Here is a 24,587-nt window from a genome sequence, read left to right on the forward strand (position 1 = left end):
TTGGCTGTACATCCACCTGTGCTTCATCTCCTATTAGGATTAATGAGCGATATGCACGCTTCTCAGATTAAGCCATTTCTGGTGGGGTTGCTTCCCTACCTTGCTTTGCTAGCTCAGCAAGGCAAGATGTCACATAATGAAGAGAGTCTTCTTCAGTGTCAGTAGAAAGCATAGTCTGGAGGAGACTTTCAACACATGGGCTTTCGATGATTCTCTGCAACAAGAAAGAGGTTCACGTTTAGCACTTCCATTGTCGTTTTTGTGGTGTCCAAGGACCTCAGAAGTACTGAATAACTCTTAGCAAAGGCTAAAACATCAGTAATGCAAATGTCTCCTCTCAGATCTACCACAGCCAGGTGAAAACCACCTTGGATTGTTCAGAGATCACCGTATTTTAGGCGTTTCTCAGGGCTTGCTCTGTCTGTGGGATGTTATCATGATCACAGATCACTCTGAACTCAAAGAATTTCCTGACCTATTGCTGCTGTACCAGGCTCTATGTCAGTATTAAGCTGTCATTTGCTCAAGTCATGCTGCAGAGGTGAATAAGCTGAGTGCTCCAGGGCAAAACACTAGGAAATGTGGAAGTTTTTCAGTTTTTAAGTGCCTCCAAGGCTTTGAAAACTTTCTGGTGTTGAAATGCTCTGATCTGCAGAAATACGAGATGACCTCTAACTAGCAAAGGTGGGTTCTGTTTCTGGAGAGAAATGGTATGAATTAAACATTTCTATGTATCTCTTATCTCTTAGGTTGAATCTGCTATGCGAAAAGTGGTGTTGGATAGCTTGTCTCTGTACTGTGATATGTATTTTAGAAAGTGAGCAGAAAATAGATAGGAGACTTAGTGTATGCTGACCAGGATTAAAAGCACATGAGACCAAGGAATGAGTCCTGAGTCACCTGGAGGTGACTGGTTACTAGTGAAGTTGAATCCAAAGTCATCTGCTCTCTAGGAGGTCCTAATAACACGTCTCCATGAGGGAGCTCAGGTGTCAGTCAACAAAAAGGAATATCTTTTCTGTGTGCTCATTTTACATTGCAGTTTTTTAACTTGCTGCTTAGTGGTTGAAGCTGGATTCCAGACTGCTGCCTTTCCAGCTCCCACACTGTTTGTGTCTGGCTAGCGTAAAAACACCACTTTTTTTCCCTCTTGTTCCAAGGACTCTTAAGTATTTTAGGGATGGTTCCTTAGTATTGACCCTGGAAACCTGGCACTCCCACTCATGTCTGTGGATTCACTTGTGCAGTGACAGCTAAATACATTGCACAGCACATTATAAAAGCTTTATGAAGGTGAACCACCTCCCTTCATAGGAAAAAAATAGACATTTATTTTTATTAGCATTTCTGTATTGTATTGGAAAAATAAAAGTAAACCCCCTTTTCATTATGGCACATCATGTCCTTTTCTTCATACTTATAATTTTGTGTAGAGTATCTTTGGTGTATGTTTCATTTAAAAAACCACAACAAAAACAAACATACATTTCTGTAGGAAATGCTGATTTGACATAAACATAACTGCAACCTCCCAGGTCTAGTTCAGTGAAAAATATTGGGTACCTACCTCTGTGTTTTTGGAAAGGCTCAGGTTTTTGATGATGCAAGCGGCATGGGCAACTATCACAGGGTCTGTTTTATGCAGTGACAGTAACATCCCCAGGCTCTGTAGTAGCTCGGCACACGCCAGAGTGTCCTGAGAAGAACAACCGGTATCTCAATTACATAATTAGATCCAGTACAGGCAACACAATGCAACTTTGAAGCAAACTACAGATAGACAGATCTTAGCTCTGAAAGGAGCAGTACTTAGCTCATTTAAACCGACAGTGTAGGGGCTGGGTCTATACAGTCTACTGACTGGCATTGATCTATAGAGCACTTGCTATGGAAAGCTGGAGTCTTTAAGGTCTGGTAGTTTGCACTGAATGCTTCTCAGAGGTTGTTGGTAGGTAGGGGAAGGATGTGTGATCCTGACTGGAAGGAACAGTGGTCAGGATAGGTGTGAAAGGCAAAAGTACGTGGTAGTACTAGAAGCAGCAGCGTGACCTTACCTACAATAGTGGACTGTCTACATCAGTTTGTGATCAGGCACGACTTCAGTAACATGTTCTGAACAGCATCTTCTGAGTTCATACATATGTTTCTCTGCTGACAGATATCTCTTTGAATGTAGTCTTCCTTCAGTTACCACTAATATTAATTGAATCAGATGTTCTGAGTTTGGATTACTGCCCTGGTAGTTTCTTCAATAACAGGATGGATTAAGGGGGTGCTGCTGTTTATAAGAGAAACCTGATATCAGCAGCCTTTGTGTTAGGTCCACAGTAAAAAGCAAAAGATTTCCTCTTGGAAGTGTTTTTTTCTTTCTGTCTCTTTCCCTTAGGAATCTGAGGTCTTTATGCAGTTCATATGTTTGTTAACAATCAACTATATTATTTGTCCTACTTAGAAACTGAGGCACATTAGCAAGAGTGTGCAATATAAAACAAATCATTGGTCCTATCTAAACTGAGGAAAATCTCATTCTGAAACTGTGAATTCTGTGAAATGTCAGGATCACTGAAACAGCACTGAAAGATAGATGTCTTTAAAAATTAGTTTAACTTGCATCTTTCTTTTACTTAGCTTAAATTGAAAAAATGCATCTTATTTTCCTTTAACATCAGCTGACATCTTCACTTATGTTCATTTACAGAACTGTCACAACCAGCATTCCTAAAATAAAACATGTAAATAGATGGAAAGGGCAGTGCTATGCCTAAATTCAGGGCATTTAAAGAATCCTATATGCAAATATAGCTGTAAATTTTCTCTATTTTTATTCTTCCTCCTTTTCAAAGGCAGAAAAAAAAATTTAGATAACCCAATTAAATTACCGTGATGACTGTGTTCTGTGCTTTTGGACCAACTGTCCTCTCTTCTATGTAATCCCATAACTACATACGGTATACTTATTTGATTTGCTACAGCCTGAGAAGGAAGTCGTCTACAGATTATAAATGAACTTTCTAATATAGAATGACTTCCCTGCCAACTTCTTCTATTTGTTTAGGACCTATGTTTGCAAGCGACATTACTTTAAATTTTGATGGACCTCTTTTTTGGCTGGCAAATGACTGGGATCCAGATTTTGTTTTCTGGCTCAATCTTCCACAGTGCAAGAGAATCATGATAAAACTGAGTAAAAATGGATTGGGTGGTTCAGATGGATATTGATCTAACTTCTCCCAAGATTATTAAAGAAAAAAAAAAAGGGAAAAGCATTCCAGCAGCAACTGTGCTTACAACTGCAATGCTGCACTTGCACCCCTTATCCAGGGATTTCTTGCCAAGGTAAATATTGTCCCATTTGCCAGGTTGCAAGATGGGAAGGCAAGGTTAATTTGTACCTGGAGTAGGAAAATCAGTGGCATCATCTGGATTAGACAAGCCCCTGCCACCCTGACTTCCAGGCCTTTGCTCAAAGGAATATGATTTAAAAAGCTGTTTTCTCAAAAATGCCTGACTCTTTCTTTAGTGTTTCAAGGCTGGGCTGTCCTTGGGAGAACTGAATAAAAGTCCTGCTGCAAGAGGGAAGTTTTCCAGCACTTGTTGGGAATTGTTGTCAACAGCCTGGCCAGGAGATTGCAAAAAAGGGGTTAAGCAGAGAGGGGAGCTCCTGTGAAACATTCCTAGGGATTTGCTTCATGGTAACGAAAGGGCAGATGAATTCTGCCCTATTGTATCCTGGGTAGTATTTGTAATAATTCAAGCATCACTTGACTTGCTTGTAAAGGTTAGCTTTGTTCGGTGGTTTGTTTTCTAATAGCTGTTCCCATGGAGAAGTCCCGCTTTCACTCACTAAGAATTCAGCCTGGGTTAGAGAAAGAAACCTTGAAAAGGTTTGAAAAACAGGCCAGAAGAGGCATGGAGGTGGGGAGGCAGGATATGAGTAAGAAGAGGTCAGCCTCTTCTCAGAGTGCCTGGGGCTCCCTTGCACAAAGCAGCAACATTCAGCAATCAGGGACAGCCGTGTTTGCTCACTAAAACAAATTTTGAGATGTAGATACTTCTCACTGGAGAACAAATCCTTGAGGGGGATGCTTTGCTTTCCAGCCTCCTGCTGTTCACCCTTTTCCCCCCGTGAAGGACGGGCTGTTTCACTCTTGGGGTAACAAGTGTGAGCTCCCAGTGCTTTTGGCTGTTCCCACTGATGCTACGACATGCCCTTTGTAGCTGGGAGTTTGAAGCACTGGTAAAGGCTGGATTCAGGATCAGGGAAGAAAGGAGCTGTGGGCACTCTTTTCTGGGAGAACAAAAAGTGTAAATGATGTTTGGGAGCAAGAAAAGCAAATATGAGTGAGGACAATGTTTCAGCTTAATGCCTCATACTGAGCAATGTTTTTACTTTGCAAGTAGCCTCCAACTAACTTAATGTATTTCAGTTGTAAGTTTGTTAAGAGCAAATTGTGTTTTGATTGCTTGTCAAACTGCCTCATGTAATGAAGATGCTTCATGCTAACGCAGCCAGCACAAACCCTGTGAAGCCACAGTGCCTGTGAAGAGCTCTGTACTCTAGTTGCTGATTCCCAGGGGTTGAGCTTACCCATTTTTGCCATCCCCTCCTGAAGTCACAGGAGGTGCAATTGGGTTCATACTGCGCTGTGTACGTGCAACTGAGATGTAATTCCCCAAGGATGTTTGAAATCAGACTGAGTGTATTTCAACCACAAGAAGCACCTAAGCCCAGCTATGGTTACTCAGACTGTCTGTCACTGCTGCTTAAAGCAATGTGGCAGGAAAGGTTCTCACATTTTTTTGCTTTACCCTAAACTCTCTCTTAAAAGGTTGTTAGCCTATGACACCTATCAAAAAAAACTTTCATATCCATATTCCTAACAATGTCTTTATTGTAATGGAAAAGCACATTTAAAGATAATAATTTGTCAGTTGCTACTTACTGGGTTTGCTATTTTATGTGGAATATTGAAAGTACAGCAGAAGTGTCTGTTTTGTTTATTTGCTAGAGTTTATTTCTAGTTAGACTTCTTAATGTGTTTGCATAGTGTTGCACTGTTAATGGTAGTGTTTATCCTGAATCTGGGCAAAAGAACCATTCTGTAACTAAGACACAGGAAAGTCCTTGTGAATTAGCTAAAGACAGATAAGATTTCAAATTGCATTAACCACTCTTCCTGTCTTGATCCTAATTCACAAGATGTCACATTTATGCAAATGTACTTTTGAATAACTGTCCATATAGGGAAAGAATGTATTTTTGCACTTTATTTCACACTGATGCACTTTAAATGCACACTCTAATTTAGTTTCTCTGCTTTTCAATGTGTGGGGAAGCTCTGTAGCCAAGGAATAACTTCCTCAGCTGTCTCCATGGCTGCAGTCTCTCATGGTGCCAAACCTGTGTCCTGCACCTTGAATACCCACCTAGAGATGCACAGCCTGGTAGTGGAGGGGACCATAGGGAGTTTCAGAGACTGCGGGGCAGTGCTTACTCATCCAAACAATCTGACACCTGTCTTCCCCTCTACCCTCCCCTTGATCCTGTTATAGGTAACCTGATTAATTTTGGGATCCTTTGGATCCCACTCACCACAACAGAAAGGCTCCTCGGGCAGTTAGTGACGGTGCAGATGCAGCGGACAAAACCCCACCACTTCGGTGGGAGACAGAAGGGTTGGGAAGCCCCTCAGAGTCTATCAGTCAGTCACAAAATGTGTTTCGTTTGCAGTTTTGCCATCATGACAATTAACCCAGATGGTGGACAGAGCTACTCTTTCCCCCGGTCTTGGGAAATGACCTCCCCTACCTGGTTGTGCGGGTGCTGGGACAGTATCCAGAGCAGGGCGATGGAAGCATGACGCACGTCCTCGTTGCCAGATGCCAGGAGAGAGCACAGCTTGGGCAGGACACCCTCAGCAACCATCTCGGCCTGGATGTCTGCTGGTTTGGGAAAATGACCGTGGTCAGGGAGTTTCAGGGTACCACAAGGTGGCATTTGGGTCCTGACTCATAAACGTTTGACTGTGCCTCAGTGCTGAAATTAGAGGGGACTTCCTCATCTCTGTGGGATGGGACAATGCTGCATGTTCGGTTATAAAAAGAAACACTCACTTGTTCTCGGTCCTTTTTCCAAATGATTAATATTGGCTTGAGAGCAGAATGTAGCTCTGTGTACTCCTCAGTTTGTGTCTGAACCTCAGTGAGAAGAAATGAAGGAAATTTTCTGAGTCCTTTACTGGCATAAGGCCTGGTAGGAAGATGCAGCTTCTGCTGGACAGACAGAAAGACCTTCCCAAGCACCACCTATCTCACAGAGTCATGGTTAGCCGAGGAGAGATCAGCCATTCTGGGTGAATCTGTATATCCCATTTGTCCCTGCAACCTCAGCAAGTGCTTTTGGACACTACAGGCAATGCCAGAGCAGCCAGCAAATGGAGTGATAGTTCCAAAAGGCCAAGCAGACCAGGGGTTTTCAACCATGCCAAGGAGCAGGGCAACAGTTCCTTCACTTCCAGCTCTACTGTAACTGTGATTGCTTGAAAATGAAGCACCTCTATGTTTTCTAAATGAACAACTCTACCCTGGACCCTAGGGCTCTAGTGTTGAGTGTGCCAGTCCTCTGCTTTCATCTCTCAAGTATGCTGTAGGAACTGACCTTGGGCATTAATAGGATATGATTTTTTTTTTTAAGAGGATGACAAACACTTGGGAGAAAATTAAATTTAATGACAGATTCATGCCTTGGGAGAAGGCAGATCCCTATTCAAGCAGCAATTTCAGGAGACATTCTGTCCTAAGCAAGTTTAATGCCCAGGAAAACATGGAAGGGGAAAAAAAAGACAGTTGCAAAGGCTCTGTGCATAAGACCTCTGCTTTTTCTCTCACTTTTTCCAGGTACTTCCCCTTGCTACCTGGGAGCTCTGAGACTGGTCTAGTTAGTAAACCTGCACCTCCCTCTTCCTTTACCCTTTTCTCTACATTTTAATTGGATGTTATCTCTTTGCTTTTACTATGAAAGATTCCCAGCCCACTGTGCTCACTCCGAAAGACAGAGAGAGAAAGAAAAAGAAATAGTGTTGTTTATCTCCAATATATTGCTTACCACTGGTAGCCAAATTTCTTAGGCAAACACATGCCTGGCTTGAGACCTGCTTGTGCCAAAAAGGGAGGGGGGGGGGGCACAAACGGGAAAGAGGGGGGGGGAAATAGAGTGGTTTCAGTAACGCATGTTCTCATCTACTGTACACACAATAAATGTGACAACACTAGCAAGCTATTACATTATCTTCAGAGAACAAATTTTGGGACTTTTTTTTTCCCAAAGTTTAGATTTTTTTTCAACCTCCTCTACTATCAGTCATCCTGTTGTTGATGAGGAAGAGCTAATGGGGTTCAGATGCTGGTTTATTTTGGGCATGTCAGATAAGTTATAGGAAAATGAAGAGGAGTGAATTTGTCTCATTTGCCTTTTTATACCTCCCTTCTACACAGAATTTAAGATTCCATCCTTTAAATCCCAAACTGTGGCTTACTGAAGTTTCTTTGGTATGGCTCCTAACAAAGCAAAGTTTTCAAGATGTTATTCTTTGAAGCCATATAGTCAAGGTTATGGATGCCAAAAAGAAAAAAAATAGCATAATAGATGCTTCACATAGTTTCTGTCACAGACACAATAATTGAAGATAGTTGAGGGCCTGGATAGGGCACTTCACACATGTAGTTTGAAGTTTAAAAAATACAGGCCAGTCTAGTATAAAGGAGGTGTCTGAGGCTATGGAACTACTGTAATGACTTCCTTTCTCTTCCTCTTTCGCTGTACACTGACCTTATAGAACCTATGTTTCTTATAGCATACATCTTTTTTTCATGGGAAACATGCTGCATAGGCACCTGTACAGTAGATGAGCAGAATTGTGCAAGACTGAAACTGGAAGCCCAGTTTTATACCTCTACTCTGATGCTATGTCTTTACACAAAGATAAAAAGCTACAGCTTTACCTTGCCCACAGAAGAGGATAGGAGAGAGATGAGTGTCCGCAGCAGGAATCTGTTGCCAGGTCTCAGCATTGCTTCATGGTGCTGGGCATTGGCTGCCATGTTGCTTAGGGCAGCACAGCTGTAATACTGCAGAGAACCAAGAAAAAAGTAGAGAGGTCACAGCGGTGACATGCTGAAGAAAATAACTTGGAGAAATGCTCAGATTTAGAGCTGATGGAAATAAAGTGCTTTTTCGTCTTAAGAGTGTTTTATTGTGTAGATGTGATAACAGCCTGAGTGGGCTTCCTCCAAGCACAGCAATGCCATCTGCTGTAGCTCCAATTGCAGCCAGGCTGTGGCACTGCTCTGTACAAACCCAATGGGACTCTGTATATTTGGGAACATGCTGTGCTGCTCCAACAACACTGCTGTAGGCACTCAAGTGAGCTCATCTGCATCTGCTGTATTATATGTTTACAGTGATTTACTCAAGCTGGATGTAGTCATTGCCCTAGCATGCCAAGAGATCATTTTCAAATGACTTAAACATTAACGCTAGAGAGAATTATATATATGAGTATGGATTACTAGGGAGGTACAATTAGAAGAAACAGGTTGAACTGCAGAGAGGGAAATTTTAAGACGAATCTCACAGAAAGCTCATGGTGCTGAAGCAGTTTGCAGAAAGCAATTGCAGAGGCTCCATCACTTCAGACATTGAACAGAGAACTGAGTAACAACAACAATGGAGGAAACTGCCCCGTACTACTTAGAGGACCAAATGAATGAACTAGTGGATTTTAAGGTTTACAACGCTGATTCATTGTTTTTCATTAGCAGACTTTTGAACCAAGACCAGCTCTCTGTTAAGTGTGCAGAATCACAAACAGGTGTCCATAGTAGGCATAAAATAGGAAGAGTCCCCAGACATTTACAATAATAAGAAAAAATTCTTTGCAAGCTACGCCTTCTCAGAACACTTAGTAAAAGTGCTTAGAGTGGAAGATCAAAGTTAGGATTAAAAAAAAACAAACCAAACACACAAACACACACAACACCAACACAAAAAACACATAGGAAGAGCCCTATCTACAACTTATCTGATCTGAAAGACAACCACGTAACAACTGTGTTATCGTGCTGGCAGATGCACTTCTGCATCACGAACTTTCTTCTGTGGAGCTAGACAAGTGGAGTGTTCTGAATATACATTATCTAACTGAGCTGAGTTTCACCAAGGTGCTCTCATATTTCCCCCTTTCTCTGGAGGAACCTTCCCTCCTCTCCACCTTTACATTTCTGCATGCTGTGGTTTATGCTCTCCTTACAGTCACACTGTTACTGTTTAAAAATCTGATTTGTCTGAACCGTACCTGCACTTCTGAGTCAGGAGATTCCAGCAGCAAGGCAAGAACTGGTAGAGCTCCTTCCTTGCATAGGACCTGTTGTATTTTCTCTGCCATTGAACATAAACAAAAAGTGCTGTTAGTGTATCCTTTCCCTTCCCCCTCTCTCCTCTGGAGGCACTATTTAAAAGGGATATGCACAATCCTTGAATTCTAGAGAGTGCTGATGTTGTCCAACTATTTGCCAAACAGTGTGATTGGAGAGTATTATAATTCAGAGCTTGTGCAATGTAGCAGTATGCAGACATTCTAGGAAAATGACTAGCAGGCTGTTTGATCAATTGAGTCCTTGCTGGTTTTATGCTAAAGACTGCTATGAGCATCTGAATTGCTGGAGCAGCTGAAAAACCTCAGGTAGCATATTCACTGTGATTTCTGTGTTAAAAAAATCAAATTATTTTAAAAATTCTGAATAATAACAAAAGTGTAATAGCCAACTGTAGAAGTTCTTGCCTATTGTTCCCTTCCATCATATAAAGATAAGAAACATTACTCATGGCTGTATTGTTTAGCTGTGTGGAATAATGGTATTGTCTAGATAGGTGAGATTTAATGCTGGCTTGTTTCAGAGTTAATGTATGGTGGTCCACAAGTTACTGCAGAGGACCAAATACCCCTTTTGCTAAAGCTGTTGGCATATATCCAAGCAGCCTTTAACGTCTGGCCCATAATAGTTATATTTTGCATCTTCCAACATCAGGTTAGGGATGCAAGTCAAATGTTCCTGGAGCTTGACAAGCTTCTGAGATTGCTTCAAAGTACCACCAAATGTGCTGCTGACTTTTTAGACCAAGTTATCTATTTTTTTTTTTTCCTGTTTCTTTGACTGATGATATAAGTGCTTGTACATTAGCCCGTTGGGGTTGAAAATCAAGCCTTTCTTCTTTGGTACTAGGCAAAAATGGTTTCTATTAGCTAAAGAGAGGCCAGATTTAAATCGCCAGCCTATGGTATCAACATGAACATCATATGCAAAGGAAATAATTTGTTGCTCAGATATACTCCTGTTCTTGCCTTAACCCTTTTGAATTATTTTTCTATCAGTGAGAAATTTCTTTCAGCAATTTTAGATAAACCATTAGTCAGAAAGTACCTGATTGTGTGAGGTTGAGAATAGCACCAACTGCATTTTGTTGGACTCTAGGATCATAGGAATTGGCAAGAGACAGTAGGGGTGTAACTCCTCGAGCAGCACAAATAGCCTCTCGGTTGGACTCTGGAGAAAAGAACCAGAGAAAGAAAGATTATGTTGTCATATTACTGTGCGCCAGAAGCAGGACATGTAGCAGGACTAGATTTCTTTGGTGTTCGTTTCTCTGTTTCTTTGTTATATATATCCAAATTTCTCTGCATGCTCAAAGGAACCCCTTAAAAATCCTAAGAGCTCAATGGGAAAGAAACTCACTCATGTCTTCTGGATTGGGCACAGACCGCAGCTGGTTCAATGCTTTTGTTTTGTGACGGGGATGATCAAAACAAAGGGACCATAACTCCCCTTAAACAAGTAACAAGGTGTTGTACTTGTCTTGTAACCCTGGAATGTCTGATCAAGCTATTCACAGTGTGCCAACCAAAAACTATATGAGTAACTGCAGGAAGACTGCATTTATTTAGCAGGGTGTACTGAGGGCCAGCTTCCCTCTTTGAATGTGCTTGTGACACTCCTTTGACAGCCACAAACAATGCAAAGGTTTCTACAAACATAATTTGACTTAACCACTGGAATTTGAAAAGATACATCTTCTCTGAAGTGGTGATGCTTCCTTGCACAGCAGTGTATTAAGTTGTACTGTTGTATTCAACATCCTAGAGGACAAGAAGAATTCAAAACAAGATCTGCAGAGTTCCTTAGAGTCTTGTATGAAAAACTGGGGAAAAAATAACTATAATACTTAAATAATGCTATAAAATTAACTATATACTATAAAATACTATATAACATATTTATAAACTGTGTATATTACATATGATAAAGTTATATTGTGCTATAAAATATAATACAATTTAGATTTTTAAAAAATCTGCTTTTACTTCCACTGCCCTTGTTTTAGACTTACTGAAGGTAGCCTCAGTTGTGGTGTATAGAAAAGAATCCTTCCATTATGCTCTTCCTTACTCCTCTACTCTGAGGTCATAAAAACATTTTCAACAAATAGCTTGCTGCCACACTGAGGCAGCTGTCTATGGTTCTCTCCTCTTTACTGTCTTATTTATATCTATACATTATCTGTATTTGTATCTATAAGCGTTCTAGTGGCATAATTTTGAAAAAAAAAAAAAAAAGGTGTTGACAGTAGTGTTCTTTGAAGTTGATGAGATTTAAATGGGAATTAGACCAATTAAGAATTCTCTTAATATCATAGTATTCTGCAGATTATTTTATAAAAGGAAAAAGCAAAATCCATAGTCTACATCTTCCACTGTTTATATGAGCCAAACTGCCACTGAAGACCACAGGAGTTTTACCTGAGTATTGCTTCATTTATGTACGTTTCTGGACAGTTTCAACAATGGCCAGTCTCTGCAGGTTTGCTGGGAGAAACGTGAAGCAGAAGAGAGCAAGAAATGTGAAGGTATTTGGATGAGATCAACTCTTCACATGCCAACTAACTTAGAGAGTTAAGAAAACAAAGCCACTATTTCTATACCTGGAGCCTATCTATACTTGGGAACTGACATACACAGATAATCCAGGATATCTATTCAAGTATAGTTCAGCCACTATCAGGTTAATATTCCAGGACAAGGCCCTTTCTGCCTTTATATGGATATTTTATACCAGGAAAATACCTTTTATTCTGGAAAAAGCACACTCTAATTTTTGAGCAAATGATTGTTCTGGGAAGAGTCGTGTATTTAAAAATAGATTTTTCCATGTGGGAAGCTATTATTCTGGTGAAATTTTCTGGCCAATTTTGTGGACAAGCCTTTCTTCGATCTAATCTGCCTACATATTGTTCTTTTGTTTCCCTAAGCAGAAGCAGAAATTCTTTTGTGCAGATGCAACTGATAGAAACCAGTCTGGTGTGATGGAAACTCTAATTAGCTGAGTAAAGAAGAGAGGTAAAAAGATTGAGTATTCAGATATTGCTGCTTCCTTCATTCTTTCACACAACACACTTCGTGAATGTTGTTTAAGAACCTCACATTTGCTTAAAAACTTTCAGACAAAACTTGGGCAAAATATGACAGAATAGGAGCCGTTGGGTGCTTCAAAGGTTTTTCCTTCCTTAAAGAAAGATAACTGGCTTGATTTGGAAAGGCTTCACATCTGCAACAGCTCCAAGAATTTTTCTGCCTGAGGGCTCAGAGGTGGCGGTCAACACTGGAAGTCTACAGTGGCAGGATGAGCTCCTGCTGCCTGCTTTGGTGGGGGGTGGCACGTGGAGACCCAGGCACCCCATTCTGCCTGGGAAGGACTGGAGCGCCCACTCTCATCGTGGAGGAGTGGAAAGACAATGATAGGTACCCACATGATGGAAACCTCTGTGATGAAAATATATTTATTTTATTTTTTTTTTTTTTTCATTTTCCCTTGGGTCACTCACTAGCTGACAAGTTCTCCCTGCAGTCTTTGTTAGTGCCTGTTAGTGTGGGTTTACTGGATTTAATTTACATATGCCATTTTCCCTTATCCTCTCCATTCTCATTCTAGTTTTGGTCAGATAATGTGGCTGAACACTATCTGTTTCGTCAGCTTATGTCAGAATGGATGGAGATATCTGTCTCACCAAGATGTGTAATTGTACTATCATCTCCATAAGTGATGGGGCAGGCTAAGTTATATTTCTCTCCTGGGCCACCTGTTTATCTGAGTAATGCAGTGTCTCCACTGATGTCACCACAATCACTGATGCCCCTTAGAGTGCTTTTAGAAGGGAACCCTGTATTCAGACACTACTCTTAAGTGAGGAAATCAATAACATCTACTCAAGCTGGGTTTGAATAACTCACCTTGAAACATGCATTTATGAATTCTTTCTTTCCACTCTGCCGTTTATGTGCTTGAAAATTCTCCTGTCAGTACAACTTCAAACATGCTCTGCATTCAGTGCATCCTCCTTGTTTAGTTTAATGCAGGTGTTCAGGCCTCCCTAAGCCCTTGTTGTGAATGTTTTGCTCCGTTCCTATGTTCTCTGAGAAGAATTCTTATCCCAGAACTCATTACTTTCATCCACAGATTGAAAACCTGCAGGTAATTGCAACTGTGCACATGTCCTCTTGCTGTGTGGACAAATGTTAGTGTTGGAACAAACTGACCTTCAAATTCTTTTCGTCTGAATGGGTTTGTTTGCTCTTTTTATTTTTGGCTACCTATTGCGGTGGCTAAGTATGAGACAACCCAGCTTACAGTCACACTGCTAAACAGCTTCACTCTGTACACAGTCTTGCATGCTTATGCAACAGAATTAAGACATTTTACCATTCTTGGATTTGGAATTTTAGTCACCTTAAAGCTATTTAAAGGATCTTTCTAATTTGATTGTGCTTCTATATTTTTTAAATTACTCTGAAGAATGAATGGCTTACTTAAAGGACATGGTTGAACAGAGTATTTTTTAAGATATCAGAGTCTGCAAGTTAAAGCAAACGCTAGAGAATTGCCACTTGGTTTAGTCTTATTGTTGCAGTAGCTAAATATAGTCTGAAAAAGAAATAAATTGATCCAGTCCATTTAAATGCTCTTTAAACTGGGACAGAGATCCTCAAAACTGATCTGTATCCCAGACAGCAACCCAGCCTCTGCACCTACCTCTATGTGCAACAGATGCCTTCCTATCTAGTTTGAAAGCTCCTTGAGGACTTAATTTGAACTGCTTGTGCTCAGCACTACAGTGACACTTAGGGGAGTGTGCGATGGCATTAGATGACCACCCTCAACAGATAATGAAGGTGCATTGGATCTGGAGTGGCTGAGGGTTCCCCATACTCTGGGCTAAAGATAGAGATATTTAGGAGGGCCAGAGCGCCTTCAGGACTAAAGAACATCCTTAGGTGCCCAAAGAAGTCATGTTGTCTGTGGGCTGCTTAAATCAGGTGAAATGATATCCCTCTGTACATCTTCAGGCGCATAACTCCACTGACCATACATATAGAAAGCCCTCCTAGTGCCAAGTACCTAAAAATTTAGTGATGCCACACTAATGCATAGTTAAGCAAGAGAAGATGGTGCTAAATGCAAGTAGTGCATCATGAATAAGGAACTGACTGGCAGCAGGTTTTGCTGAATGGGACTGACCATCTGAAAGGAGGCAACAATTGGAATTCCATAGGGACTGGTCTGTTGTTGGTTTTGAACTAGAAGTTAATACGAAGGTGTGAGTGCAGTATTGTCAGTGTGGTGGAGGACTGGAATAATTTACAAATCACAGATGAGTTAGAAGACTGAAGCAAGAGGAACAGAATTAAACCTTACAGCACAAAATGCAGGGACATGTGCTTAGAAACTTTTGTTGCAGATCCTTAATCAAATGGTCTCTGCTGGAAATAGCAGCAAAGGAGGAGAAAGATGGATGACAACATCACCACAATGCAATCACAAAAAAAAGCACGTGTTATCATGAGATGTACCACAAAAGCCACAATAAAAGATACAGGTGATTGTGTCTGCAAATTCCTGGCAACCTCTCTTTCAGAAGAGACTAAGTCAAACTGGAACTCCCACAGCATTTATGTACATCTTGGGACTGTAACAATGCCTGAGGTCTGTGGTATCACAACAGCAGATGCAATTGCTGTGTTCTATTTCTGGAACATATAATTTACACCCAGAAGGGCTGTGGAGATGAACAGAGAGTCTTGCTTACAAGAGGAGTCTTAAATGGGCTTGGCTTTTTCAGTCTAGTAAAATGAAGGATCCTGATCAACATAGACATTAGAGAGGAAAAACTCCTGAAGCAAAAACCAGTGTAGACACTAATTAAGATAAGCTGGTCATTAATATATTTACGTTGGAAATCAGAAGAAAGCTTGTAATCATAAGCGAATGAATGTCAGAAACACTGAGAAAAAGACCTTACTTAGCTGGAATCTCAAGAGGTTGAATTTATGATGTAGGAATACCACAATTTGCTGCTGCATCTTATGACTCTTACACCAATTGCAAATAAGTTGTTTCACCTTGAAATATGATGTTGAGAGTTGAATGAATCCACTGCAGAGGACAAAGAGAAAGAACAGCACACTCACCTGAAACAGCCAAAATCATGGTGCAGGCACAGGAGTTACACTGGACAGTGGGATCCTCTGACTCAAGCAGATCCAGAACTGGCTCAAGTAAACCCATTTGAACAACTAATTCCTTGTCGACTATTGATACATTCAAGAGAAAATGGACAAACAGAATAGTAAGCAGTTAATGCCTTTGTGAAAAGAATATACCTTCTTTCGACTGCTTTGGGGGTCTATATTATGATTAAGCAAAACAGACCTAAGATGGAAATGGTCTGAAAGGCACCCACAGTCCCTAGGTTGGTTTGCTTGTTTCCTCTTCAGACTCAGGAAAGAGCATAAGAGATGTTCACAGGTTCTAGTTCAGAAGGTCTCAAGTATTTCTGCTAGCAAGTCTGTTTTCAAACCTAAGGTCTCCAAAATGAGGAAAGTGTAACTGCAGCTTTCCAATAGGTTCACAATTTACTCAGCCCCCACTCTTTTTCTTCTGAAGTCTACCTTTTAAATACTTTTTTAACTTGTAAATTGTGACATACTATTTGCAGTAAGATCCTTAAAAAAAAAAAAAAGCAAAAAAAAGAAAAAAAAAAAGCAAAAAAATAGCTAGACTGACTCTGTCTTCTGCTGTTATTGGATAGCGTGATGGAATACCTGTCATGATCCAGGTGCCAGGGAGTGCAGTAGCAGATGCAACAAGGACACTGGTGATGCGGTGTAGGGTGTTCATGCCCTGTCTATCAGCATAAACTTTACTGGGAGTTTTTAATCTGCAGCTCTCAGATCCTGTCTCAACTACATTTGCCCTATTAGCTACAGAATAAAGTGAATTCTAGGAAACTTCTTTTTTTTTTTAAATCTGAAAGCAATATAAGACCAAGTTTCAGTTAATAAATAACAAGGGAATGAGCACTGTCTCAGAGTTTATTTCTATAGCTGTATCTTTTGCTTGAAAGGGTAAGTGGTGCCTCTCGATCCAAGAATGAAAATAGTATAGCTGTTCTCACACCAGTCTGGGAATAGTTTATCAGCTTTTGCACACAGATCCAAGATCTCTTGCACATGATATTACCTATCTGGAAGGATCTGATATATCTTGGTGCCACCAGAATCTATGTGGCGTGCAGACAGGAACAGGCTCATACCTGTCCCACCAGGAACACAAAAAATGGAATTTGGATTTGTGTAGGTGTGCCATCCTTATGTCTGAAGAGATACTTTTTCACCTGAACAGAGAAGTGTAGTTAATTACTCACTATTTCCTTCCAGCAAGATATTGACAAGGGACAAGGAAGACATCTGCTGCACCTCCAGGTCAGCAGACCGTAGTAAGGCATAGAAGGATTCCAGATGCTCCACAGGCAGGGGGATGTTCACTGCAGGAATGAGAGAAAACACTCAGGAGTCTCATGGTTCATAGAAGTCACATTTTTCTCGTTGGTCTTAAGCCTCAGGTGCTACCACACACAGGCTGAGTGGTGTTCCACTTCATTTAAATACCATTGCTACCAGCAAAATAGGGCAAGTCTCCTGAAAAGGTTTTGAATAATCAACTACTTCAAAAACATGATGGGAAGGGAAGTAATATGCCTCACTACCAAACAAGTCATTCCACCTCATAGCAGGTCCCCATGTTGTGGTTATCTGCACCTTTCATCCAGCAAAAAATACATGGGATAAAGCTATCAAGCCAAGTGCCAGAATATTCTCCTTGAAGTAAATTTAAAACAATCAAATAAATAAATCATATCCTGCTTTTTGCTGGTATTTCTACCTTTTTGTGGGACCCAAACTCTTGCTGCAATCTTATTTGGCATATCTAGGCTGACTTCAAACCATTTACAAATTACCTCAGGAGCCAAGTGCTCCCACAGAATAACTGGAACAAAGGAGAATGTTTCATTCATAAACTTCCACTACAATCTGGCCTCTAGAGCTTCGTCCCCTTCCAGAAAACTATATAATATAAAAATCTTAAATGATCACTATATCCATTTCCTTCCACCGTATTTTGACTGTGTTGCTCTCAGGAGTTTCAGTATAGACTGAATCTAACCACTTTGGCTTCTGCTGAGTTTTACACAAGTATTACAATTACATAAATGACAGTCTTTTATAATCATAAGATGTCGCTTCATTGCAAAACCCAGACAGACTGCCCATGTGGCAATGACAGCATTTCCATTTCCCTTAGCAAACAACATAGCATGAAAGAAAATAAATAAATAAATAAATAAAAGAACTTTGCTTAATGAACCAAAGGGAGTTTCACAGTCGGAAACACATTTTATTTATAATCATGTGAAAATTTTCTAAGGCATTGAGATAACTTACTGTGCTGACTCATATGCAAGTAATAGAGGGCAGCAGACTGCTGTAAACCCGGGTTTTCTGAAAATGCTAAGGTCCTCAAGGCTTCCAGAGAGTCCTTTCCAAGTGGTGACATTTCAAAACCTACAATGTACAATGACAGCACAATTACAGAGTTCACAAAAATAAATCAAAATTTACAGCCAACCAAACACATACAGATTTTTGTATTGCAAGAACTCCATAGAGCCATCCTTATTCATGTTTCCATGAGCAGAAGCAATAAATGAACCTGGAATAACTTGTCCTTGGCAATGCCTCTTGTGAAGTTCATGAAGCTAGTGACTGGAAGTAAGGTAAATTATAACCTTTAGACACTTTTATGCTATCCAGTATAAATGCAAGTGTTCCTGTTCTCTATAAAAATCTTTATCTTTTCCTGAATTGTAGAACATATTTGTAAAAAAAAAATCTAGTAAACACAATATTCATAGTTATAAGCTATAGAAAGAGTATATATTTTTAATTTACTACATTTTACATTCACCACATTTCCTATCCTGGGTATTACACTACAGGATTTCAGGGAATAGCAACATGGATTGTAAACTGGCTTGCCTCAGGCTCAAATTTCTATCATGAATCTACCTGTTCTTGAGTATGATAGCTCACCTATGAATAAACCAGATGTTCAGCAACAGCCATCAAGAATACAGCAAGAGCAATCAAGCATGACTTCTGTAAGTCACTATGTAATGTGTAGAATGGAGCAGCAGAAAGGGAGAAAAAAAGGCCATTGAACCAATGCTCAATAGTATAAACAGTTGAAAAAGAAATGTAGTATAAATTGACTGGTGGGGCACACAATTATAAGATATATTTTCAGACAAGAGATGAAAGGAGTGTGTTAAAGATTGAAATATCTCTATGATCAAGATCTGCCTACTTTTACCTTCCCTGGGATAAAGAGATGTGAGGGGTGTGAGCTTTCACACCTCAGTGCAGAACTCGGTCAATATTCCAAGCCATTAGAAGCTGCTGACATGTCAAGAGCAACCAACTCCCACCTTCAGGATCAGGTAAGTGGGCTTCACAGAACTGCTTCATATAAAGATCAATTTTGTTTAGTAATTAACAATAATTAACAATAACAATAATTAACAATAAACACAAGAGGAAGGACTAGCCAGTCTCCCACAGCATCCTCACAGCTAAGTTGAAGAGGTGTGGTCTAGACAATAGAGTAGTGAGGTGGGTTGCAAACTGGCTTAAGGAGAGAAGCCAGAGAGTGGTAGTCAATGGTGCAGAGTCTAGTTGGAGGCCAATATCTAGTGGAGTGCCTCAGGGGTCAGTACTGGAGCCAATATTATTCAATATATTCATTAACGATTTAGACGAGGGAATAGAGTGTACTATCAGCAAGTTTGCTGATGACACTAAGCTGGGAGGAGTGGCTGACACGCCAGAAGGCTGTGCTGCCATCCAGCAGGACCTGGACAGGCTGGAGAGCTGGGCAGGGAATAACCCAATGAAATTTAACAAGGGAAAGTGTAGAGACCTGCATCTGGGCAGGAACAACCTCAGGTTCCAGTATAGGTTCGGAAATTACATATTAGAGAGCAGTGTAGGGGAAAGGGACCTGGGGGTCCTGGTGGACAACAGGATGACCATGAGTCAGCACTGTGCCCTTGTGGCCAGGAAGGCCAATGGCATCCTGGGGTGTGTATTAGAAGGGGGGTGGTTAGTAGATCAAGAGAGGTCCTCCTTCCCCTCTACTCCGCCCTGGTGAGACCACATCTGGAATATTGTGTCCAGTTCTGGGCCCCTCAGTTCAAGAAGGACAGGGAACTGCTGGAGAGGGTCCAGCGTAGGGCAACAAAGATGATTAAGGGAGTGGAGCACCTCCCTTATGAAGAAAGGCTGGGGGAGCTGGGTCTCTTTAGTTTGGAGAAGAGGAGACTGAAGGGTGACCTTATTAATGTTTATAAATACATAAAGGGTGAGTGCCACGAGGACGGAGCCAGGCTCTTCTCGGTGGCAAACAATGATAGGACAAGGGGTAATGGGATCAAGCTGGAACACAAGAGGTTCCACTTAAATTTGAGAAAAAACTTCTTCTCAGTGAGGGTGACAGAGCACTGGAACAGGCTGCCCAGGGAGGTTGTGGAGTCTCCTTCTCTGGAGACATTCAAAACCCACCTGGACATGTTCCTGTGCGACCTCACCTAGGCGTTCCTGCTCCAGCAGGGGGATTGGACTAGAAGATCTTTTGAGGTCCCTTCCAATCCCAAACATACATACTGTGATACTGTGTGATCGTGTGCAAGATTTTGGAGAAAAAAAATATATCTCTTAATGTGGTTTAATTCTCTTCCTTACACAGTGACTATCCAAATCTCCCACACATCTATGTGTTTTTGTTTGGAAGAGTGATGAAGCAGAAACCACTCAAAATCTTCACCTGCTTCTATCAAGCATGTGCTGCCCTAGCTGACAGCTGAGTATAATGGTCAGCAACGAAATCTCTCCTTGCACCTAAACTGTGCAAATGTTAGCTCCCTGCTTATTATTGTTTGCCCAGAACTGAGGATGGGCTTTGTCCATCTCAGAATAAAATACATAGGTGAGCACTAAAGCAAGAGGTATGTGTCTTGGTTCTCTTTGTGACACTTCCCTGTCTCTATCTGTGCTGGCAGCAGGATTTGGCCACTTAGAGAATTAACCTTGATTCTTCTTCCTGGATACTGTGTATCTCCTATGACAGACATTAGGACCCCCCTGAGAGCACACATTGTCATCTGTGCACTGCTGTCACAGAAGCTCTAGGCTTCCTGCTGCTGTAGCCCAGCTCCTGAGGACCCAAGACAGACCAGCTTTTTGAATACTTGTTTCAGAGAGGAAAGGATTTCACAAGAAAGCATACACATTGACTCTTCAGGAAACGCTAGTGAGTGCTGCAAAGGGCCATTCCAGTCTCACCATTTTTTTTAGACCACCCCTTCGTTGCACTTCAGCCATCAGCTGAGCTGGGGTACTGCTAAGCCTGTCTCTTATATAATCAGGAGCATGCTAACCTTTGGAAGAAAAAGTTCAGCCCTGGAAGATCCTCACTGTAGATCAAGACAAAAAGTCTGGTCCTATTCTGGATACAGACTTCAGGATTTAGCCAGTGCTTAAGGTGCAACAACTAGTGAACCGTATCAGCAGCAGGGGACCCCCCACATTCGTGGGGTAATTACACCAGCTAATACCAGCTGAAGCTAATTCACGCATGTTCCCAACAACCAGCGTCAGAGCAATTATTCCAAAGGTTGTTCCATGACAGATCAAACAGTGTTAATTGTGTCACACCAAGGAAAAGTATCTCCCCTTGTCCCACTCACAAGATGGTTTTATGTCCACAAAAAGGCAAATAAAGCAAGGGTATTTTGTGTTCCACACCCTTCACACAAATGAAAGTAGAGGGCTATGCAATTTTTGTGTAGTAGCTTCAGCCCAGGGTTGTTAAACTTAAAGCAATACACCCAGTTAGCTGTCAGGCAAAGCAAAACAAAACAAGCAATGGCCCGGCCCCTACCTAAGCTTAAGACAAAGAATGTTTTTTAGGTAAGACAACTGACAAAACACACTAGTCCAAGATGGTATTTTGTTACTGCAAGAGTGAAATTAAAAAGTTGTCCTATTGATATTGTTGTATCCTAGGACAGGATAGAGAGGTTATCACAGGAAGATAAACAAGGGAATTAGGCAGGTAGCCTGTAAAGCAGAAGACATACAAAAGAGTTATGGATCTACTTTGATTCAAGCAGAATCCCATGATTGTGTTCAAGCCTTGTATCTAAAACGTTTGCACAAAAGCACTTTGGAAGACCAGTCGCCTGGAATCTGAGGAAGTCCCGGGAACCCAATGGTGCTTTTCCTGGGGTGACTTTGACCTCCCCCATGCAGAGCACAGACACCCCCAGCGCAAGCCCAGGTGTTCTGCAGCAGCCAACATGGATGGGCACAACTCAGACAGGACCACGCTGTGAGTTTCCTGCTCACAGCTCAGCACTCAAGAAGCATCCAGTGCTGGTACAGCCTGTTTCCAACTTTGTGACCTCAGTGACCGACTTCAAAAAATTAACTTCAATCATTGGGACTCACTTTTATGAAACATATTTACATGAGGTATTTATTAACAGTAGTGGCAGAGCAAGAACGTGACTATTTCTACCTAGATCCAGCTGTTCTGCCACTTCAGCCCTTGGTGTCCTGTACACAAAGAAAATGCTCTGGTAGCTCTGGCCTTTCCTACATCACCACCAAGGTGCTCCACATTGTGGCAGAGCAGTTCAACCAGCAATCTGTTTTCAACACACAAAATGAACCTCCTTGTTCTCTCACATCGCTTTAGAAAAAAACAAGCCTTCTTACCTGTTTCAATATGCTGCAGAAACTCCTGCGCTGTAACTCTCTCATGAGGCTGCAGGATGGGCTTGTAAAGCTGTCTGGCTTTAGAGCTGTTTTGTTTCAAGCAGGAGCATTTGCTTATCAGAGTCAAGCATTCCTTGACGCTGCGCACCAAGTCAGAGGACATCCTCTGAACAAATGCCACAAAGTCCTGCAGCAGCTGCATGCATCGTCCACACAGTTGACCCATTCTTGTTCCAACAGCAGCACAAAGCAAGAGAAAAAAGAAGCAGATGGAAATAAAAGTTTCTTCTCAACCTGTCCACTTTTTCCACTGACTTGCTGCCTCACTGTTTGTGCTGTCTTACAAGATGTTAACACTACATAATCCGCAGCTGCTGTAAAGTAGACAAGCTGCTGTGTCCAAAAAGCTACATTGCACAGCAAGGCTGGTTTCTGCAAATCTCCTAGAGTTTACAAAATGTTATTTAAAAGGCTGTACTGGAGCCACACTCCAGCACCCTTCCTTTGATTGAAGAAAAATAAAATTATAACCTAAATGCATTTCGTGGAAAACAGAGTTTAACTTCTGGAGCATCCACCAAAGCCTTCATGAGGCTAGAAAAGCTCTGGGATAATGGACCAAGCAACCTCTGTTTTTGTAAGGCAGCTTTCCACATGAAAGGTAAGCACCACCTTGTCTGCATGTGTACAAGCTGCAGCTGCCAATGGGAGAGGAAGATCCAAAAAAAAAAAAAAAGGAGCACGAGAACAGGTTTTTCCAGTTTTTGCTGAAGCACAGACCAGAACAAAGGCCCTGTTGGATAAACAGCTCATAATTCAGAGTCAACTGAGACTTTGCAAATCAGCAAGACTAGAAAACTGAAAAAAAAATAGAGTGGCCAAATGAATTTAGAACTATGCTTTCATCCTGTCAAGCAAATCCTGCAGAGTGGGCTGGGTAAGGTAGCAAATGGGAAGATGCATAAATCATCTGCTGTTTTCATGCAGAAAAAGGTAGAAGAAGGAAAAATACCAGTTCTCCTGTTGTTCCATCCTTTTGCACCTTTCTGGTGCAGGTGCCCATCCTTGGTTGAACAGTTTTACAAATGACCTTGATCTAATTAATGTAGCATGAAGTGATATTTGTAATATTCTTGAGGTTTCTAGCAAAATCTGCTCTGATTAAAGATTGCTTTTGTTAGGGAACCAGTAAGTACCGGTCTGCTGAGCATTGATCACTTTTAGTAACTTGTCGTTATCCATGGATTTGATGGATTTATTCTAACTATTGCATTTGATACATTTGTTGGTACGTTTTAGCCTGTCTCTGAACAGATCTTAAGTTTCTAAATAAATCATGTTTGAAAATCAACCCTTTGTTCTGCACCCATCTCCAAACACTGATGAACAGGCTCACCTAAATTTCATTGGTCTGTCCAGCTACTGCTATTTCTTCTCTTACCTTACACTCAATGTAATTTTCCTAAACAGAAATACCACGTGGCACAGATGAACTCATCTACAACCATAAACCAAAAGGTATGAGACCTCTATTATACAACGCAATCCACTACAAGGAATCAAGACTTTGATTTTTCTGGCTACTTAATTGACCAGTTCTGCAAGCCCACTGAGTTCTGATCTCTGTCTGGCTTCTGATACTATCAAAAGCAAGGCTAATATTCTTATTTTCTCACCATGTCTTCTGGATCCTTTCAGTAGGGATCTTCTAAACTACAGGGAACTCATGTGATTACCAGGTCCTGCTTCTGGCACCACTTGCTCTTCAGCTTTTACTCATGATCTTTCACCCTTCAGCTTTCATTCTAAATGCAGGGAGGTAGCAGATCCCTGGGAATCCATTGAATGTGTCTTCCATCTCTGGATATGTCTTCCACATATTTTTACTAAGCATTTAAAAATATATTACAAGCATTAAAACAGCTTTCTAATATATCTGTAAGGAAGATATTCCCCAAATGGTTTAAAAACAAGTTTCAGAGGTGCTGAGCTCTTGTAACTCCATTTGAAATCAATGGAGTTAAAGAAATGTGCCACACCTGAACATTAGGCTATGATTTGCTTGAAGGCATAAAACTCAAGTGTCCCAATACCTAGTTTGATGACTCAGTCAGGAAATCATTCTACTTTGATTTGAAACTACTACTTGAAAGCCAGTGCAGAAGGCTGGTTTGTGGATCTTCAAACCTTCTCTGAATTTACAGTAGCTGCTGCAACCATAAACCTAATGTTTTTATTAGATTCACGACTGAGATATGTTTCCTTATCTGACTGAACAAAATGCCAGCTCAACACTGCAGAAAGGTA

At 41.1% G+C, this 24,587-nt stretch overlaps 1 protein-coding gene across 1 annotated transcript in view; it reads right to left on the reverse strand.

Annotated features, from left to right (window-relative positions):
* The window catches only part of LOC309437888 (uncharacterized protein), a 28,144-nt gene extending 3,984 nt beyond the window's left edge, over positions 1 to 24,160 (reverse strand). The window contains exons 1-12 of the mRNA XM_082048710.1: positions 23,957 to 24,160; positions 22,281 to 22,507; positions 17,889 to 18,008; positions 16,811 to 16,930; positions 15,576 to 15,695; positions 10,480 to 10,602; positions 9,354 to 9,436; positions 8,002 to 8,127; positions 7,106 to 7,151; positions 5,810 to 5,943; positions 1,568 to 1,696; positions 100 to 214 (exon numbers count right to left, since the gene is read on the reverse strand). Of these exons, the coding sequence (XP_081904836.1) occupies positions 100 to 214; positions 1,568 to 1,696; positions 5,810 to 5,943; positions 7,106 to 7,151; positions 8,002 to 8,127; positions 9,354 to 9,436; positions 10,480 to 10,602; positions 15,576 to 15,695; positions 16,811 to 16,930; positions 17,889 to 18,008; positions 22,281 to 22,506 (1,342 nt within the window). The 5' untranslated portion in view covers position 22,507; positions 23,957 to 24,160. The remainder of the gene's footprint in view (positions 1 to 99; positions 215 to 1,567; positions 1,697 to 5,809; positions 5,944 to 7,105; positions 7,152 to 8,001; positions 8,128 to 9,353; positions 9,437 to 10,479; positions 10,603 to 15,575; positions 15,696 to 16,810; positions 16,931 to 17,888; positions 18,009 to 22,280; positions 22,508 to 23,956) is intronic.
* Positions 24,161 to 24,587: the final 427 nt, after the last annotated feature.

The sequence above is a fragment of the Streptopelia decaocto genome, assembly GCF_964273445.1.
Source record: "Streptopelia decaocto genome assembly, chromosome: 3".
Lineage (NCBI taxonomy): Eukaryota > Metazoa > Chordata > Aves > Columbiformes > Columbidae > Streptopelia > Streptopelia decaocto.